Source organism: Cimex lectularius, unplaced genomic scaffold (genome assembly GCF_000648675.2).
Source record: "Cimex lectularius strain Harlan isolate CLEC.00 unplaced genomic scaffold, Clec_2.1 scaffold139, whole genome shotgun sequence".
In the NCBI taxonomy this organism is placed as follows: Eukaryota; Metazoa; Arthropoda; class Insecta; order Hemiptera; family Cimicidae; genus Cimex; species Cimex lectularius.
In genome coordinates, this window is record NW_019392832.1 from 485,343 (window position 1) to 503,882 (window position 18,540).

Sequence of the window (18,540 nt, forward strand, 5' to 3'; positions counted from 1 at the left end):
CATTGTTTCATTACACATTTTCTAGCTTTACTACCCTGTAAAATTACTTAATGTAACTTGCGCATAAATCTCATGACCGTTTATGAGACTATCTGAATTGATCGAGCCTGAGCTTTCCAGTAGAAAAACAGTCGTGCCATGCAACATTGCATGTTGTATTATAGTCGAACCAAAGGCTGGTACAGTCTTGCGCTAACAGGCAGGATTCACTTAATGTCGGTTTAGAGAAGTAAAAACAAATCAATAGACATCAAAATGACTGTATTTCCAATTAAATAATAATATAACATACATGTATAAAATAATAAACTAATAACACCAAGCTATATAATAAAAGCTATAACAATGACAGGTTTTTATATAAACAAATCTTTGGTAACTATAATCGCATGAGGAATGACATAACTAATAATTATTTAATTTTTTAACAATTAAAGGGTTGTTAATAAATATTTGGGAGAGAAAAATCTTTATCAGATGGAAATTTCAACGATTAAAATATTTAATTGTGTAAAAACGTGCTATTCAGTTTTAGATTAGTTTGTCATTCAGTCTTAACTTTCTACAAAAATGTTTATAAATCCAGGTTCACAAATAAAAATGAATTGTGGTGTTACTTTTCCTTTTGGCAAAAAATATTGGAAATATATAACAAGAGAGAAAAGAAAAACATATTAATTCTAAACACTGTTTCTGATATATATAATTTTTTATATATAGGTTAAGTTTGTTACAAAATTTATTACGCTTCCAATTAACGATAGAAAAAGTATTTACCTTGATAATAGAAAATTGCAAATTATAATAATTTTTGATACTAGTGAGCTAATTCTAACAAGTTAAGTTTAACTTAAGTTTTAAACAGCTGTAAAATGTTCATTATTCTGAATATAATAGCTGTTTGTATTTTTTACTCAAGTACAAATTTAAGAATTGGAATTTGATCATGGAACTTATGAAATTATATTTAAAGGAATTTTAAGCTATTCACACCATTACATACTAACTAATCCCTGAACTTTTAGCCATTTATTCTACATAGTTACTTTGTTGCAATCGGACCAGTCATTAAAGAAACAGTGTGTGCAAATTAAAATCCTTCGGCTTAAAAGTTTTCTGCATAAAATGCAAAGCTGTATACAATTCTATGAACGTTATTTTTTTTCTCTCTCTTAATGATTTGAAATTTAAGTTATTACCTTTACTCATATCTTATTTTTTAATCTTATTATTTCTATGTCTCTTTATGAAAGGAATGGATACATTTTATTATACCTTTTTTGTTCCGCTTCTCAGGACCCTGTAAATTATTTATGTTTTCATGGCTTTGGTATGTGAACGATACGATATCTTTCGAAAGTGAGGACCCAATTGAGGGGGAGGGCCCCCGAAATTGTGTACTATCTCACATGAGGATTGACATCCCCCTTCAGGTATGCAAAAATGCCCATAGCAACAGTTACAGCCAAAAGGACAAACTGGGCTCGTGAATTTGGCAGTAGCCTTTGGAAATATGCTTCAAAGCGTCTGGGAAATATGTGACCACGGTGTTTGGCAAGCCTTTTATGCCTTGCCTCTTCCTCGGCTTTCCTCTCTTCCAGCCTTTAACAAAATTATTATTTGTTATAATCATACAAGGGAAAAAAATAACCAAAAATGCAATTTTGTATATCTATTCTTTTTGACTCTTAACTGATTTAATAATTGAACAAATCTAGAGAGAAAAGAGATTTATCTCAATTTTAGATTTTCTTTTAGGATTATTGGTAAAGTATGAAGTGTGTTTTTAGAAACAAAACTCTTTCAAAATAATAATAATGAAGATATGACAGCTTAAACGCTAATTGTTTCTTAAAAAATACTCACTCTTTTTTGGCTCTTTCCAGAACTTCAACTTCCACTTCTTCAGGTGGAAACTCATTATACAAATTCACAGCATTTCTGATAAGGATTTCAAAGGGCAAATCATCCGGCAACTAAAAGAGGAAATATTTTATATACTCACGACTGAACAATTTGTTATTCCAACTTACCTGAGAAAGAAAGCAATGGATACTAGCCATATCACAGTCTTGAGCAAGTAAATCCTTTTCTCTGTACACGACAATAGCCGCAGCAAGGTATAATGACATCATCGGGGGAGATGCCAAGAAGAAGTCGTAAAGCCTTACGACATCTTTGTAATGATTAAGTGAATGGCCAAACCACGTGAGGAACCAAGGAAGACAAAACATCGTTCCTGCTCCGGATCTTTAACAAAAGACAATTTATATAAAACTGGCTAAACTGAAAAATGGCAAAAAGGAGGGAAAATTCAAAAGGTGGGGTTGAGATGGGAAGTTAGCGTCTGAGTGGATCGAAGTCACGATAGCTCAAGTGGTAGAGTAGCGGCATATCTAGCTGAAGGTCGTGGGTTCGAATCCCACTCGTGACGCTTACTTTTTTATCTCAACTCAAAACCTTAATTAATTGAATGATATTAATTGGTCAAACGGACCAAGAAAACTAGTGAATTTATATAAAACTTTTCTAATGCTTTCATTTAAAGCATATTTACTTTTGAACGTGAGAGCAAACTTTTGGATTCAGTCTGTCCATTAGTGGATAAATGTAGTTGAGTAAATGTTGAGTCTTTTCCATTGTTGGTTCCATGAAATCTTTCAAATGCTCTGTGGAAAGTCGTTCCATTATTCTAAATGCCATTTCTTCACCAACAACTAGAAGAAATGTTATGGCTACATCATGATAACCCTTAAAAAAATAAAAACAAAAGAAGTAAGAATACAGTTAAATTAAGAACAATGATATGAAATTTCAATTAAACGATACCTGATAATATTTCAGATGAGGATATTTAGTAATGACTTTCAAAATTAAATCAGTAAGTTGATCTTGTAGAGCAACCCTCTGTTCGTAAGGAATGCCTGGTGGAAATCTTTTTAATGACCTATTAACATCTAACTCTACTTGGGTGAATTCACTATGACTTCGAAGGGAATCGTCGTTGGGTGACAAATTGTCAGGGTTTGGATCGATTTCTAAAAGCCTCGACCATCCTATTTTTCTTACATCATCTAAACAACAGAGAAATTTTTGAAACATTTCAATCAAATTTGTAATGGATGTAAGGACTTAATTTCTTACCACATACAAATCCACCTTTGCTCAAAGCGTATTCTCGTAACTTTTCCACTTTAACTTCATTTTTTGAAAGGTATTCAAGTATCTCGTTTGCTTTCTTTCGAAATTCTGCACTCAGAGGGCCTATAAAAAATAAATAATAAGTTTTTAATTTATTATAAAAGTACGTATAGTTTGGCTGTTGTAAAAATACAATTTTATAGATGACTTAAGTGTGAATGCTGTACAATTTTTCAATAAGTTTTATTAATGGATATTTTCCTTAATTTTTGAATTATTTGGAGATCTTTAATTTTTTTAAATTTATTTGTTGCTATTTGTACACATAAATATATATTGAACAAATAGTCTATATAATTATATACAAATTTGACAGATCTGTCAGATAAGGAGGCAATGAGGAGAGAACTGATGGAATTCTCTTTTATTTATTTGAGACGGTTAAGATACGAGGCCATTGTTGTTTTAGATTAAAAGGGTAGGATGTTGAGAAAAGAATTTGAGCTAGTGGGCTAGGGTGGAGGGATAGTTTAGAGTGGAAATTGAGGAAGTGTGTTCAGATCAGATCCTTCACAAATGGGATTTTAAGATCTTTATTGATCATTCTATTGGTGACGTAGAAGGGAGTGTTGAGTATTTTGTGGAAAACTTTGGTTTGAAAATATTGGATTCGTTGGCTATTAGAGGATTTGGCTGAGCCACATAGTTTGACTCCATAAATACAAATCAATCTGATGAGTGGTTAGTTTGCTATGTATGTATTGATTTGGTCCCAGATGGTGTCAAAGTAGTACACAGATTTTGTTTTTGGAATGCAGTTTCTAATTTTTTGAAGTTGTATGTGGGTTCTATGGGGAACGTCTGCTATCTAAGTAAAGCTCACGGACTTGTTGTATGGAATATCTTATTATTTATGTGCACTGGTGCATAGGTCTGACACTTGAGCCTAACATGACTTGTAGATTTTTTGCACAGGTGCACCAGTTAATAATGAGTTTCAGATGTTGGATTGCTTCTGTGGCTAGGGTATGTGTGCAAATAAGATTGTGGTTTTGTCCACATAGGTTGTTGGTTTGGTGTGAGGATTGGGCCTAGGAAAATTCCTTGTGGAATGCCAGCGAGGGCAGGTGTGATCATTGCTGATTTTCTCTTTAAACCATCAATTCGAAAGAAAAGTCTTCAGGATGAGATAATAGTAGGTGTAGGGGAGGATACGTTTTACCTTGTAAAGGAAACCAGGATGCCACACTCAGTCATTAGCTTTGTAGTGTGCCACAAATGAACAATTGTTCAATTTAAAAGTCATGCCAGAAGTGGAGAAATTTCTGGAATTATACAATTACAAGTTGAAAAAAATGATGTACAATTTATAGTCTTTTCAATGTAAGGATGTACCAAAAAATTGCTCACTTCTCTCATTCCATACCTGTGGTAATAATAAGACTATATCATCATCACTACTATAACCACTAGACATTGTATCGTGGTTGAATACAGTGAAACGCACTAGATATTCATTTTGCCAACGGCCAATATAAAACTGATTAATTTTTGTGTTCAAACAACAAGCAACTTGGCAATACAGTCTTCTGGAGTGATTGTATGAAGATGAAGGGTGACTTATGTTGTCCAGTCGCCCAGTCTGCTGGTTGTCAGACAGCTGGAGACCAGATCTGCCTAGCCCTGTGTGAGTACATCTTAAGATATGTAGCCCTGTAAGGCCGGCTGGACAGTTAACACCCTGATGATCTGATACATCTGACTGATCAGTCATGTAGACTTGCGTTAGTGCAAACTGTAGACACTTGGATCTGACAGTCATACACTTTCAGCCAGCATAAGAGATTACAGTTTGACCTGTTCTAAGTAAAGGTAAAAATAAAATTTTTCATGTAAAATACATGATTTTAATTTTTTTGATATGTTAACTGTACACTTTATTTAATGTATTGCATACTTTATCTGAAATGTTACAACTCGACATTCACATTTATGATTCCCAACACCACAACATTGCCATTTAACGTTGTAAAACGTAAAATCACATACATCTATTGTAAAAGGTCTTGTCATGAAAGTTGCAATAAAATTCTTTGTGTTTTCTTTAATCACCTTCTTTGAAATTAAGTTCCGTCGGTTCGGTTTCGAGAGGTTTTTCGACGAGGCTGAACCCGTTCTCTTCGTCCAATTCCATGGGGAAGTCGTCATCCATCGATTCTCTTTCCATTTTGTTCACAATCAGTGAAATGGTTAAACGTTACAAAATCAGGCACAAAATGAATGTCATTTATGACAATTTAGCCCATGAACGGAAACATTGGATTAGCTACTCATGGGATTTGTTTTTAAACGCGTTTATGCTAAAACGACTTGAAATTGAAAGGTAGGAAATGATTTTGGAAAAAAGGCGAGTAACTTGTCATTAATACCGAAATGTGAAGAAAGTGTGGAACAGCTGGCGACAGTTTGTTTTGGTAATGGTAACGTTGTTGTCCCAAGGTAAGCAAGCGTTGCTGCTGCAGCGAACTCTGCTTACGACAACAACGAAACAACGACACCGCTCACCGAAAATGGGAAAAAACGTGATTCTAGCCAAAGAAATCATACAATTTTATTAATTACTCATTTTATATATGTTTCTTTTTTAAAATTATATTATAGAAGTGTAAGTTCTTGAACAGTAGTACAGCTTAGTCTTTGTGAAATTCAAAATGTTTCGACGTCCGAACAATGTGTTTCAGTTAATTCCTCCTCATTGCATAACCTATAAATCAATCTCATCCTTGAATACACATATGTTGTGTATGTGTGCCATTCACCCCAGTTAGATACCAATAGTCAGTATATATTTCTATCCCTCCTTTGAATTTTACCCTGTTTAGCTGTAACAAGGTGTGTGCTAGTTTTGGCGAGAGTTTTTTAACCGAAAGTCACAGTGGCTGCCAATTTATCCTTTTGCTTTGTTTGAACGGATTCTGGGCCGAAACCTAGCCAATTACTTTTTGTTAACTATTGACATGTGCACATAAACATTTTTTTACCATTAGATTATTTTTCTGAACGATATTTTTCGCTTACGATGAATGATGATGTACAAAGGAAGCGAGGGTTTGATATTACCAAGCACTCTTGCCGTTTGGTTGTTTCTTTCCCTAGTTCCTTAGACTAGTTCTATTAACACAATCCTTTTAAGAAGCAAGCCATTGACTACCATTGCTGCAATTATTTTTTACAGATCATCTTATACCATAGTTATATGTGCTTCAAGCGTTTGCATTGCATTCGAATATAATATACTGTTTCTTTCTCTTCATTGCATGCTTAACCTACAAATGAACTTCAACGTTAAATGAGATGCCTATGTTGTGAGGGTGGGCCAGTCAACCCAGTCAGATGACATATTCCTTTCATTCCCTTGATTTTTCTTCGTTTAGCTGTAACAATGAGTGCGCTAGTTTTGATAACGGTTCTTCAATTGTAAGTCACAGTTTCTGGCACCTATAGACTTTGTTCATTTCTCCCTTTACTTTATCTGAACGGATTCTGAAATGGTGGATGTCTGATCATGTTATCCCGATTATAAATTTTAGGCCTGTAGTTTGGCCTGTATTTCAGGTGGAAAGGCCGAGGTGTAGTTCCCTAATGAGTTTGATTGCTCCTGGTTCAGGGTCGCTAATATATAAAGGGCTTTTTTTAATATGCGCCAGCAGGCTTTCCCTGTATTTTTGAACAGAAACAAAAAGTGACCAATGGAAACCACCCTACTAAGAGCCTACTAAAATGTAATGTAAAAATCACTGAAGTCTATTCGATGAATGAAAAACACAAAATACAATAACTTATGAGAGCATTATCGGCAAAATACTATAGGAAATCTCCAATTGATCCTCTTCTTTAATGAGATTCCTCTAACACTATTCCCCATCCACAATTCGGTAGTCGCTGTGGATTTGTATTCGAGCTACAATATTATCGATTGCCCAGTACTTCCAACATGAAGTATACAGTCGCTTTAGGACCCGAACCCTTCTGTGGCATAGGAATCCACACTATTAACGAATATCTCAGACAGAAGGACAAAAAGAAAATGAAGGAACAATGGAATTCACTCATTGGACAATCCAAGAATCTTCTAACCAATTTTGGCAAGAAAGAAATCACAGACTGTATCAAAGGAAGCAGGAACAGACTGCGAATCCTAACAGGACACTGTAGATTAAATGGACACCTAAAGAAAATTGGAACAATCCAAGATGGCACATGTAGATTCTGCAAGGAAGCAGAAAAGACACCAACACACTTACTAACAAACTGCGGAGCTACATTAGCCCGTAGGAGGAAGTGTTTTGGGATATACAATGTGACCATAGAAGAGCTTCAACCATTAAAACCGGGCCTATTAATCAAGTTTCTTGATGAAATAGGACTCACCGATGTGCTTTAGGCAGAGAACGGGAGATACAATAGCTCTCAAAAGGGCGCAGTATACCATACCCTGAAATATTACATCTACATCTACATACAGTCGCTTAATAACGTAATTGGCTTAAATATTCGAACTGGTTGGGATATGCAGATGATCCAGTTCGGTAGTCGTAAGGTACACACTTTGCCGAGCCCAGTACAGTAAGTGCGCAATTTTTACTCAACATAACAAGCAGATGACGTAAAAAGAAAAGGTTATTGATAAACACTTACAAAACCATCATGGTTCCCTTTACCAAAGAAAGGGCACTAGGAGGACTTAGGCCTTTTTTGATAAATGGAGTGAAAATAGTTTTCTCTAAAGAGGTTAAATATCTGGGAGACATCTTTGCACAGAGTGCGATTATTGTACCATGGTACGCAGAATGCCAACGAAGAATGTGGTCAAGGAAAGTTCGTTGATGACACATTTCGTGACATACCAAACTGCCAAAAACTGGACCTCAGCTGGTCGATCGAGTTCTATAATGAAAGCACATAAGAAATTTAAACTACCTCTATATTTGATTATCTTTTCTGTAATGTTGCAAGTGATGGTCTGCCTTTGTTGACGAGAATATCTGCCTCGCTCATCTTCCATGCCTCCTGCATTTTTGTAGGCATTTGTGTTGGACATGTTCACCTTTTACAATGAGAATAGCCGTGGTGAACATATAGAAAAATGATATCTTGGTTTACTTATCAACTTCTATTTAATTATCATCGATTATTCAAGATAATGCCGATTAAAGTCCGAAACGTATTTAAATTTGTCATATATACTGTTTTATCTATTGTATTGTTTAGACGTTTCTGCTGTTATTCCCTTCTGCGCTGTTTTTTTAAAGAAGAACATTTTTTAGAAAATGGGATTTTGTTTTTAAAAAATAGTAACAAAAAAAATCAGATAAAAAGCTCAGTCAGATTCTGCTTACTACAGTTCTTCCAATCCGCAAGGTTTCAATAAGTTTGTGGCATGTCGGAACAATTTATCGACAGAGGCGTCAGAAAGAGTGACTTAATGTTAAAGAAACCTCGTCACACACAGCTACAGCTAACCAGGCTAAAATTCAAGGTAATAATAGATTTTATACTGGTCACTGGTACTCCTACACAACACGATGACCTTCATTTGTAGGTTATACAATGAGGAGGATGAAAATAAAACCTATATTATCTTCAGATGTGAAACAACCGCTTAAAGCACCCATGACTTAGTTACCAAGATGATCTTTGAAAAATAATTGCAGCAATAGTTGTAGTAGTAGTCAATGAGTTACTTCTTAAAAGAAGGATCGAGTCAAGAGAACTGGACTAAGGAACTAGGAAAATAAATAATTAACCAAACGGTTGGAGAGCTTGATAATTCCCAACTCCGCTTCATTTCTACCATCATCATCATATATATAAGTGAATATCCTTCAGCAAAATAAAGCAATTTAACGGTAAAAAAATGTTTATTTACATATGTCAATAGTTAACAAAATTTAATTAGCTGGGTTTTCTGGTAAGGGGACGGATTTGGGGAGGTGTTTTCCAGAAGGCTGGAACCCATTTTCGTCAGCGACGTAGTTGAGGGTGACCGGGGTGCCGTCGGGGCTCAAGTAGGTGTATGTGCCTTGCTTGACGAGGACGTACTTTCCTTCTGAATTTGGCTTGAGGACTCCTTGCTCGGAAACGCCGATCCCGTCGGCAGTTCGGTAGCTGAGCGAGTACTGGCCGTAATCATCGCGTACTTCCGATCTGCTGATGAAGGGAACTGGAACGACCTTCGTCAAGGGTGAGACCTGAGCATAAGCCACCGAAGCGACCACCAAGAGCAAGATTGCCTGAAATATAAAAATGTAAAAAAAAATTATATAGAAATTACGAAATTTAAAGTGGCTGTGTCTTGGTATGAGCATGGTTCACATGTTACTAAACTATAATATGTTTGAATCAACCCATGCCATGCGCATAAATTTGCCTTTTGTTTAGTGTGACTTTCAATTTCAATCTACCAGTTTTGTCATTTATGTTAAGCATAGGCATAAAACTAGCATATAAATGTTGTGAACCACTAGAAATCTTTTACATTTGCAGTTCACAACTTAAAAATAAAGTAAAAAATATGAAAATTCAAACAATTGGCATCAATTCTGGACTTACGTATTGCATTTTCACTAGTAGAGTAGAGACTCGTTCACGTTCAGATGTTGATTGTTTATTAGAAAAATAGGCGTCCTCTTATTATTATATATGATGAAGACGCCCCTACTTCCAGACAACCCAACCCCACTCGTTTCCCTTATCCAAAAATCTGAATTCCTTATCTGATTCTGAAGAAACAAATATAACATTATTAATCGAAACAACAAATTCCTGAGTTCTCATTGTAAACAGGTTGTTGTTGCTTAATGAAAACTTCGATTTGTCAAGAAGCTAAATGGCTGAATAATATTTTAATTGATCAGAAACTTAGAAAGAAAACCGATGCAGATGTCAAATGTCTAAAATTTAATGTCTAATGTCAAAAATGTCTAAGGATATACTTTATTTATATGAAACACCTTCAGACCAACAAATAGCAACTGTACAAATCTATAGTTTTAAAGTAGACATAAACCTATGAAAAATCCAAAATTATTTCATTTATTTTTGGTTGTGAATAAATCTTACACAAATAATAGTTTTGTATTGAAAAAAGCGATCTGTTACGACTACTAAAAATTCGAAGCACGAACATATTTCCCAGTTCATTCTGATCACAAGGATTCATTTGAGGATGAATGAATTAAACATAAATTGTATTCGATGATATAAAGTCCTTTTTGAATAATTAATTATGTTCACAAGATAACAAGGATTCAGACCTGATAAGGCTATACAAACATTTCTATTTACAAAAGTACATTTTAAAAAAAATACACTCGTATTTTGTTGTTTATTTCAAACTAAAAGTATTTTTATCGTTACTTTAATTACATTATACTCATTTTAATGTACACTAAATTAAACGAGATGAGCAATTCATGAGTTGAGCAGTTCAATAAAAATTATTTATGATGGTTTAAAAGAAAATTCACCAAAACACCAAAAAATCATTTAGTGGTAGATTAAAATTTATGATGTTTGTTGATCGACCTGCAGATGGTCTATGTAGGGTTCCAATCTTCGTAGAGGTCATTAGGTAGGTGAAAAAAAGCATACTAAATACTGGGTTCACCGAGCGCCTTCATCTGGCACTATAAGGTGCCGAAAGCTCGGTGAACCCAGTATTTAGTATTCTTTTTTTCACCTATTTAATGACCTCTACGAAGTTTGAAACCCTACATAGATTAAAATTTAACTTTGTTTGTTGTAAATTTTGTTCTTAATAAGCGCATTACCTCGTCTGGCCTCGGAGGGCTTAAATCTCCTTGGCATCGAGTAAATAAACGATCCGATTTCGTCTTGTGAAACAAAATCCCATTCTTCAACAAGAGCTGTTTACAATTGTTCAACGATTGTTGTAGTGTTCTATGGACTTAATGCCAGGAAAACGTGCCGGCCAATTCATGTGGTGGTCCCTACATCCTCCAAGTAATGACTCGAGCTATATGCGGTCGGGCATCATCATGCTCCAACACGAATAACCTTAGTGCAGTCAAAGATCCATTCTGTATGATAATCAGTTCGGTAGGGGCATGGATGTTGATCCCACTACACACCATAACTGACTATCTTTGAAGAGGCTGTGATTCACACATAGCACATGAAGCAAAGCGTTCTCCACGACTTCTCCACACACGGTCTATCTGATTGCCATAAACCGAACCGGCAGCCAAGAGAACAGCTCCCCTTGGTTCAAGTGTACAAGTAAGATTTGCGAATAGTCAGTCGCATTTATCTCGATACCTCTCCATGACATCTAGAGATTCTATTCTCATGAAGCCTTTTTTGACCTGGTTTACATGTTGACAGTAATCGTGCCAGTTGATCTTGCTAGTCACTGTCATTTCATAGGTTATCGTAGAATGATCATCAGAAATCAAAGCAAATTGTTAAAATTCACGTCCAATTTCTTAGAGTAACTTTATAAAAGAAATATTACAGTAAAAAATATATTTTAAGCATTAACGATTTTGAAACAACACTTGTTCCTCTTGGGGTTTGCGTGATGACCCTGTAGTTTGGCCGTTCCTCGCTGATTTGGTCTGTCAGAGAGGTTTAGGCTCAAACAATCAAAGGTGGGTCTGCTGGCCTCAAACAGTAAAGATTGGCAGATTAAAATAATCGGAAACCACCAAACTACAAATAATATTATTTCTTTTGTCTGGAGATTTTCTTTGCTGTGAAATTTATAGTAATGAACTAGCTTACATATTTGATTGTATAATGTTCCATGAAGACTACTACATTTTCCGTTTTTTAAAATCAGTAGTAGAACCATAAACAATTGACTTTTAACTTTGTTTTGCCATTACCAAAAAGTATATTTTTACACACAACACCCACAAACACTCGCATAATTCAATTTTTTTTGTAAATATGTAAATGTTTTTGAATGCATCTTTTTCATCCTTCAAATCAGTAATTCAAACTTGGTAAACGTTTCACCACTGAAGATGACGCAGGTCGAATCTCATCCGCGAGACGAATACCAGCGAGAAAATGCGAATCCAGAAGTGGCCATAACGGTTCAACGTGAGTTCACCATCCACTCGCAGAACCAATAAAAAGAAGAAAAAAATTGGCTGCTGACCCATTTCCCCGGTTGTGTTTGAATATATTAATTTATCTGAAGAACTTAGTTGAACTGATTTTTACAATTTAGAATTTAAAAAAAGGAATAGAATTTGATAAAAATATAGTGAGGGAAAGAAATTGACAAAAAATTCATCTCCAAAGCATCTCCATCAAGATTTTAGTTCAAATTGGAAATAAAATGGATGGTAAAACAAAAAATCAATTCTTTCCTGGACCGTAGAATAATTAGCCTGTCGAAACCATGTTTTCACAGCAATTTTTAAATTAAAAATTAAAAAAGTACAGTCTACATAATACAACTTAAGATTCATTATACATAAAAATATAAATAAATTAACGACTGAAGAAGAAATAAACTACAAAATTGTTTATGAAATTTTTTCTTAAACAATTTCGTAGTTTATTTCTTCTTCAGTCGTTAATTTATTTATATTTTTATGTATAACGAATCTTAAGTTGTATTATGTAGACTGTACTTTTTATTTTATTGCTTTGGTCTGTCCATCCTCGCAGGGGGTACCATAGGCAGATCAAAATGTTCAGAACCTGCTAAATTACAGGTTCATCACCAGCAGACCCCACAGGGAAATTTTAAAAAATTGACAGTTTCCGATCAATTTTGTCCCCACTCATTGCTGGGTCTGCCATAGGCCGATCAAAATGATTAGTATCGACCAAATTTATTTTTATGCACACTCTTTTGTCTATATTTGTCAATAACATTAATTACACCAATATCGACATGAATTGTAGGAGTAACTCTCTGCTATTCTTAAAATTCATGTGGGGGTTGTAAATCCTTCAACCTGATGATGAGCTTTAAGCTCGAAATCAACAACAAACTGTGAGGATGATCCAACTTTTCAAAAAAGATTAAATGACATACCCCACCTTTACCATTTCTATAAATTCTAGAGGTGCCAGACACAGTGATTAAAGAACCGTTATCAAAACAAGCGTACATTGTTACAGCTAAACGAAGAAAAATGAAGGGAATGAAAGGAATATGGCATGTGACTGGGTTGACTCGCCCACCTTCACAACATAGGCATGTCATTTAATGTTGAAGTTTTTCATTTGTAGGTTGAATGAAGAGGTAGCAATGAAGAGAAAAAAACAGCTATATTGTCTTCAAATGCAATGCAAGCATGAAGCACCCATAACTATGGTATAAGATGATCTGTAAAAAATAATTGCAGCAATGGTAGTCAATGGCTTGCTTCTTAAAAGAAGGATTGTGTTAATAGAACTGGACTAAGGAACTAGGAAAATAAATAATTAACCAAACGGCTGGATTATTTGTACATTCCCAGCGCCCGCTTCTGTCGTATCATCTACGCCATAAGCGGAAAATATACTTTAGCAAAATAAAGCAGTTTAACGGTAAAAAAATGTTTATTTACATATGTCAATAATTAACAAAATTTAATTGGTCGGGTTTTCTGGTAAGGGGACGGATTTGGGGAGGTGTTTTCCAGAAGGCTGGAACCCATTTTCGTCAGCGACGTAGTTGAGGGTGACCGGGGTGCCGTCGGGGCTCAAGTAGGTGTATGTGCCTTGCTTGACGAGGACGTACTTTCCTTCTGAATTTGGCTTGAGGACTCCTTGCTCGGAAACGCCGATCCCGTCGGCAGTTCGGTAGCTGAGCGAGTACTGGCCGTAATCATCGCGTACTTCCGATCTGCTGATGAAGGGAACTGGAACGACCTTCGTCAAGGGTGAGACCTGAGCATAAGACACCGAGGCGACAACCAAGAGCAAGATTGCCTGAAATATTACAAACATAAATTTTTATGTTATGTTAATATTACATATTCCAATGTAAGTTGCTTATATGCTATAGCTGTGATCATAATGATCAAAGGGGTTTAAAGACAAACACAAATTATTTTTGTAACGATTTGAATTAACAGACTACACAATTATTAGAACTTAAGAACATAGTGATAAATCATTACCAATTTCATTTTAATCGTTCTTTCCTTGGGTTCGTGGGGTGAAGATGGATATGTGGCAAGAACGAGCCAGTCCGTTTATATATGTCAACATTGCTACCCCTACTATTCGCTTGCAACCCCCGTTTTCCTGTTTTGAAAATTCTTCATTCGGCAAATGTGAAAAATATTTTACGCAATAGGGAGAACGATCATTCGATATTTATTCGATTGTAGTATCTAATCTAAGAGTTTGTAACATCACGGTCAGTGTAAGCGTTTCAGATTTTTTTAAAATTTTGTGACATAGTTAGGCTATTTAAACTGCAAAGTATCCAATGTGTACTCTGCGGTTTGGATAATTAAATTAACAATATATCATTTATAATGAACGTGTTGCAAGTGGCGGTGAACCTGTAGCTTAGTCGTTTCTGATCTTTTTGTTATTTCTATCCTTGCTGTTTGCCTTTCAATCAGAAGTTTTTCGCCATCATCAGTGGATGGTCATTGTGTTATTTTATCCAATCGGTAACTCCTAACTACTCCTTGTTACAATAAATTCAGCAGTGAAAATTTCAAAAAGAGTCCCACTCGGAAAAGCTCGCCAAGTTGATCGTAATAGACCAAGCTATAGCGTTAATTGTATAGTTCTACGCGGTCTTTGAATAAAAAACAAATTACTTTTGTATTTGAAATGCGGCGTTAAAAGATTACATAGCTTAAATAATATACTGTAACATTTGTATTGTGCTGTATGCTTTAAAATAAGGTTAGTTGCTTGACTTTATAACAAATTTATTTTTTTCCCATTAATTTCGACTAATACGCCGATCTATAACCAGTTGTACTTCGATCCCCTCGGTCACCTACATCAAACTTTGTAGTTGGTTGTCCGTTCGAATTTTCGCTCTTTTTGCCATGTTATCAAATTTTACTTTTTTACTTAGTCACTAAATTCACCTAAATAATTTTTAACTAGGGTTGAAAGTTCAATTGGCTCTCTGGAACACCACGTTCCCAGTAAGTTCGACCGGACAGTCAAGAAGAACATGATTCCATGGTCGTAGTATGTCCCTGTTATATGAGCCATGGCGGTTGATATACTTCTGCTGTTGCGAACAAAACAAAACAAAAAGACTTTACCATGTACCCTGAAAAACTGTTTATCGAAGGTCATAAAAATACTCAAATTTCGTTCAAAAAAGTTGAAAGATTCTAAGCTCCTCCCTGTTATTTTAAGAAACATTTAGAAGAGAAACGAATCTCGAACGTACAATAACCTTGTTCTGAGAAGTTAGAAACAATCGACCTGCGAATTACTTACAAAACCTCTGATAAATAGTGTTGACTATGAGCAAAGATCAGGCTGTTGTTAATAACAACAAAAAACCATTTTTTAAAACGTTTGTCAGCTGAATGTTAACCATTACCAACGTGTTTCTAGGATTCTTCCAAAGTATACTGTTAGTAGCGAGGAATGATTAGACCGTGGGCGAAGAGCCGGGGACGTAAATTATATAAAGAAGAGACCTTCGCACGTAACTTTGAGGAACCTCAATCTGTATTTACTTTGTTTCGAAAAAGTTGAAATTGTTAAGCTTCGCCCTTTTGTCTTAAGAAACATTTGGAAGAGACAACTTCATTGACCTGCGAATTACTTGCAAAACTTCTCATAAATAGTATTTATTGCCAGATCAGTCGGATGAGCATAGATAAGAATGTATGTACATTTAGATGTATTAGTCAGGGTGTGTACAATACTACGTCCTTTATGAACTATTGTATCACCCGTTCTGAGCTTAAAGAGTAAGTCCAAGTTTGTCAAGGAACTTGATTAGTAGGCCCGGGTTTTAGTGATTAAATTTGAATAATGTTGTTAAAAGTCTTTTTTTAAATTTTGGATTCAATTCATGATGTTTGTCAAGCGTTTGTCAGCTGAATGTTAACAAAGAGGATTTCTTGTTATCTCCATCGTCTTTCTAGAAATCTTCAGGACTATCCTGTGGGTAGCGTAGAAGTGTGGGCGAACAGTCCCTGACGTAAATTATATGAAGAAGAGGGCTTCGCATGCAACCTTGAAGAACCTCAGCTCGTACATTTTTATACGAGGAAGAACCATCAATATATTTAACAATAAAGGATCTGTTTATAATTTTGACCAATAACGTCTGTTTAAAAAATTGTATCAAATATAATATAGGCGAAAAATTTTTAAACAATATTTTATTGCTACAATCTCGTAAACAAAAATAGGAGTCGTTAATTTATTATCCAACAATATTTAGTTTCAATAAGAAAGAGGCTGAAGTGTGGTAAGAAGGAGATCTCAAAGTCCATGTTTTTTTTCGCTTTGTGTTACAGATTTGTTTAATATAATTTTTGTCGATTCATTAATCCAGAAAATAGATAAATGACTGCAGTTTCTACCAGAAAAAACCTGAAACACTGTGTGATTACAAACTTAATTTTAATGAAAATAGCCCAAAAATAATTATTTTTAACTGTGGAAAGAGTTGTCTGTGTTTCCTGAAATGACTCGGTTACAAAACCGATTTTCTTATTCATTAAATTGTTCCTTTCTTCTAAAATCAATTTGAATTTAATTTAATTTTTATTGTGAGATTTGTTCATAAATTGTTGTCGCAATATTGTCTTGATGGCGATGCCAGATTGGGACACCGTTCCATAGCAGTGAAAACAGATCTGATCGCCAAATAATACATTGTTTGTCTCGAAATACTATTTTTGTTCCGGCGTTATGTCAGCACGGCTTTCTTCTTCGTCCAAATCGGCCTAATTGCGAATTCGATTTATAGCCAGTCAAGGACTACCGTCGGATTGACCTCATAGGTAAAATTATGATGACGACGGCCGTCTAATGACCTCTCTCAGAATTATTTCGGAATTTTGTATATTTATGTTTTTAAAAATAATTTCAAACTCAATTATTAAGTATTTGTAATGTACTCAATAAAAAATCAATTCAATATTATTTTTAAATTTACTTTTTTTGTCAATAGTTATGTTATTTGTAGCATGATGTGAGAGGGACGGGTCATTGGCATTTCGTAAGTACTATACTTCCGAAGTGTAGTGGTCTGTCCAGAATGAATGTATTTATTAGCCTGAGTGGTGATGCGTGAAAGGACGTGCGTGTCGTGGAATATCGAGTTCTCCTAAATTGATCGATTTAGGCTAGTTTAGTGTATGAGTGCAATTTGTGAATGTATTTATTAGTGTGAAAGAAAGGAGGCCGCAAGATCAGGATAATCTTCCGACTTCCAATTTAGGTGTAGTGTAGGTTTGTAAATTAGAATTTGTGGATTATAAAAATGTGTATAAATATTATATTTATGTATTTTAATTTATCACGTATGGGAGGGTAACAATAAACAAGATAACGCATCTCCTATTAGGAATTAGGTAAATCGGACGGGATTAGTCGTTTAGTTGGTTGGGGCATAAGAAAACTTAGAAAAGAATGTACACATAAGATAGCTAAGAAGACAAATGTAAGAAGGCTATATAGATGAGGTGCTGGCGGTAACCCTGGTAGTAAGCCGGTAAAAAAAATAAAAAAATAGTTATTTGAATTGAGCGGGACTCGAAGCTACGACGTCCGGATAAGTACCCCGGGGGTCGGGGTTCGAGGCCCGCTCAATTCATATAACTATTTTTTTATTTTATACACCCTGTATCAACTTATTTAGAAACGATTAACTTTAGCAAAAAATGGCCTTATACAAATCATTTCATTTTAAATGAGAATCCTATATTTTTATTGTACATTTCAATTCTAGATCTTGTTATATGCCACTTTTACTGAAAGGAAAATATTAATAGGTTGATCGAGTTTTGGTAATATCTTAGATAAATATTTCGACAATTTAAGGCATTTAAATGATAATATATTAATAAAATTTTCACTTATAGTCGTAAATAAACTGTTTTTAATTATTCTGCCTGTTTTCTACCGTGTAGGCTCTAGCCTATTTGCTTTTTGTCAGTACCAATAGAAAATTGAAGTTTGGCGTTTTTCTAGCTAGATGGCTGTATTTATATGGTCACGTTTTTTAACGGTTTCGATGAAATTGAGTTTCGTTTTTAGAAAGTTGAAAGTACAAAAGTTTTTTCGAATCCAATCAATCCTTTTGATAGGCCTGAGGATATCACAACGATCGCTGGATGTTAGCAATTGTTAATCTTTGTGGTATATACAATTTTTGGTTTTGAAGTTAACAAAACTCTTCAAAATTAACACCTAATATATTGC

General features: G+C 34.9%; 3 protein-coding genes across 3 annotated transcripts; all 3 read right to left on the minus strand.

Moving 5' to 3' along the window:
- Positions 1 to 249: 249 nt before the first annotated feature.
- Positions 250 to 5,630, minus strand: LOC106672572 (TBC1 domain family member 20). The gene is made up of 7 exons (XM_014404102.2): positions 5,254 to 5,630; positions 3,145 to 3,264; positions 2,830 to 3,074; positions 2,558 to 2,751; positions 2,034 to 2,250; positions 1,867 to 1,976; positions 250 to 1,602 (listed from the first exon to the last, which is right to left on the minus strand). The coding sequence occupies exons 1-7, from the start codon at positions 5,366 to 5,368 to the stop codon at positions 1,401 to 1,403; spliced, it is 1,203 nt and encodes a 400-aa protein (XP_014259588.1). The 5' UTR covers positions 5,369 to 5,630; the 3' UTR covers positions 250 to 1,400.
- A 3,413-nt stretch (positions 5,631 to 9,043) lies between these two features.
- LOC106672558 (endocuticle structural glycoprotein ABD-5-like) lies at positions 9,044 to 9,807 on the minus strand. The gene is made up of 2 exons (XM_014404081.2): positions 9,754 to 9,807; positions 9,044 to 9,434 (listed from the first exon to the last, which is right to left on the minus strand). The coding sequence occupies exons 1-2, from the start codon at positions 9,760 to 9,762 to the stop codon at positions 9,093 to 9,095; spliced, it is 351 nt and encodes a 116-aa protein (XP_014259567.1). The 5' UTR covers positions 9,763 to 9,807; the 3' UTR covers positions 9,044 to 9,092.
- Positions 9,808 to 13,709: 3,902 nt separating this feature from the next.
- On the minus strand, positions 13,710 to 14,393 carry LOC106672559 (endocuticle structural glycoprotein ABD-5-like). The gene is made up of 2 exons (XM_014404082.1): positions 14,292 to 14,393; positions 13,710 to 14,100 (listed from the first exon to the last, which is right to left on the minus strand). The coding sequence occupies exons 1-2, from the start codon at positions 14,298 to 14,300 to the stop codon at positions 13,759 to 13,761; spliced, it is 351 nt and encodes a 116-aa protein (XP_014259568.1). The 5' UTR covers positions 14,301 to 14,393; the 3' UTR covers positions 13,710 to 13,758.
- Positions 14,394 to 18,540: the final 4,147 nt, after the last annotated feature.

Bases quoted from the DNA above. Each gene is read 5' to 3' on its own strand.
- LOC106672572 (XM_014404102.2), bottom strand. From the start codon at position 5,368: ATGGAAAGAGAATCGATGGATGACGACTTCCCCATGGAATTGGACGAA. The intron at 3,265-5,253 runs GTGATTAAAGAA...TATTTTTTATAG, and splicing joins GGAACTTAATTTCAAAGAAG to GCCCTCTGAGTGCAGAATTT. The intron at 2,251-2,557 runs GTAAATATGCTT...CTTTTGTTAAAG, and splicing joins GTTTGCTCTCACGTTCAAAA to ATCCGGAGCAGGAACGATGT.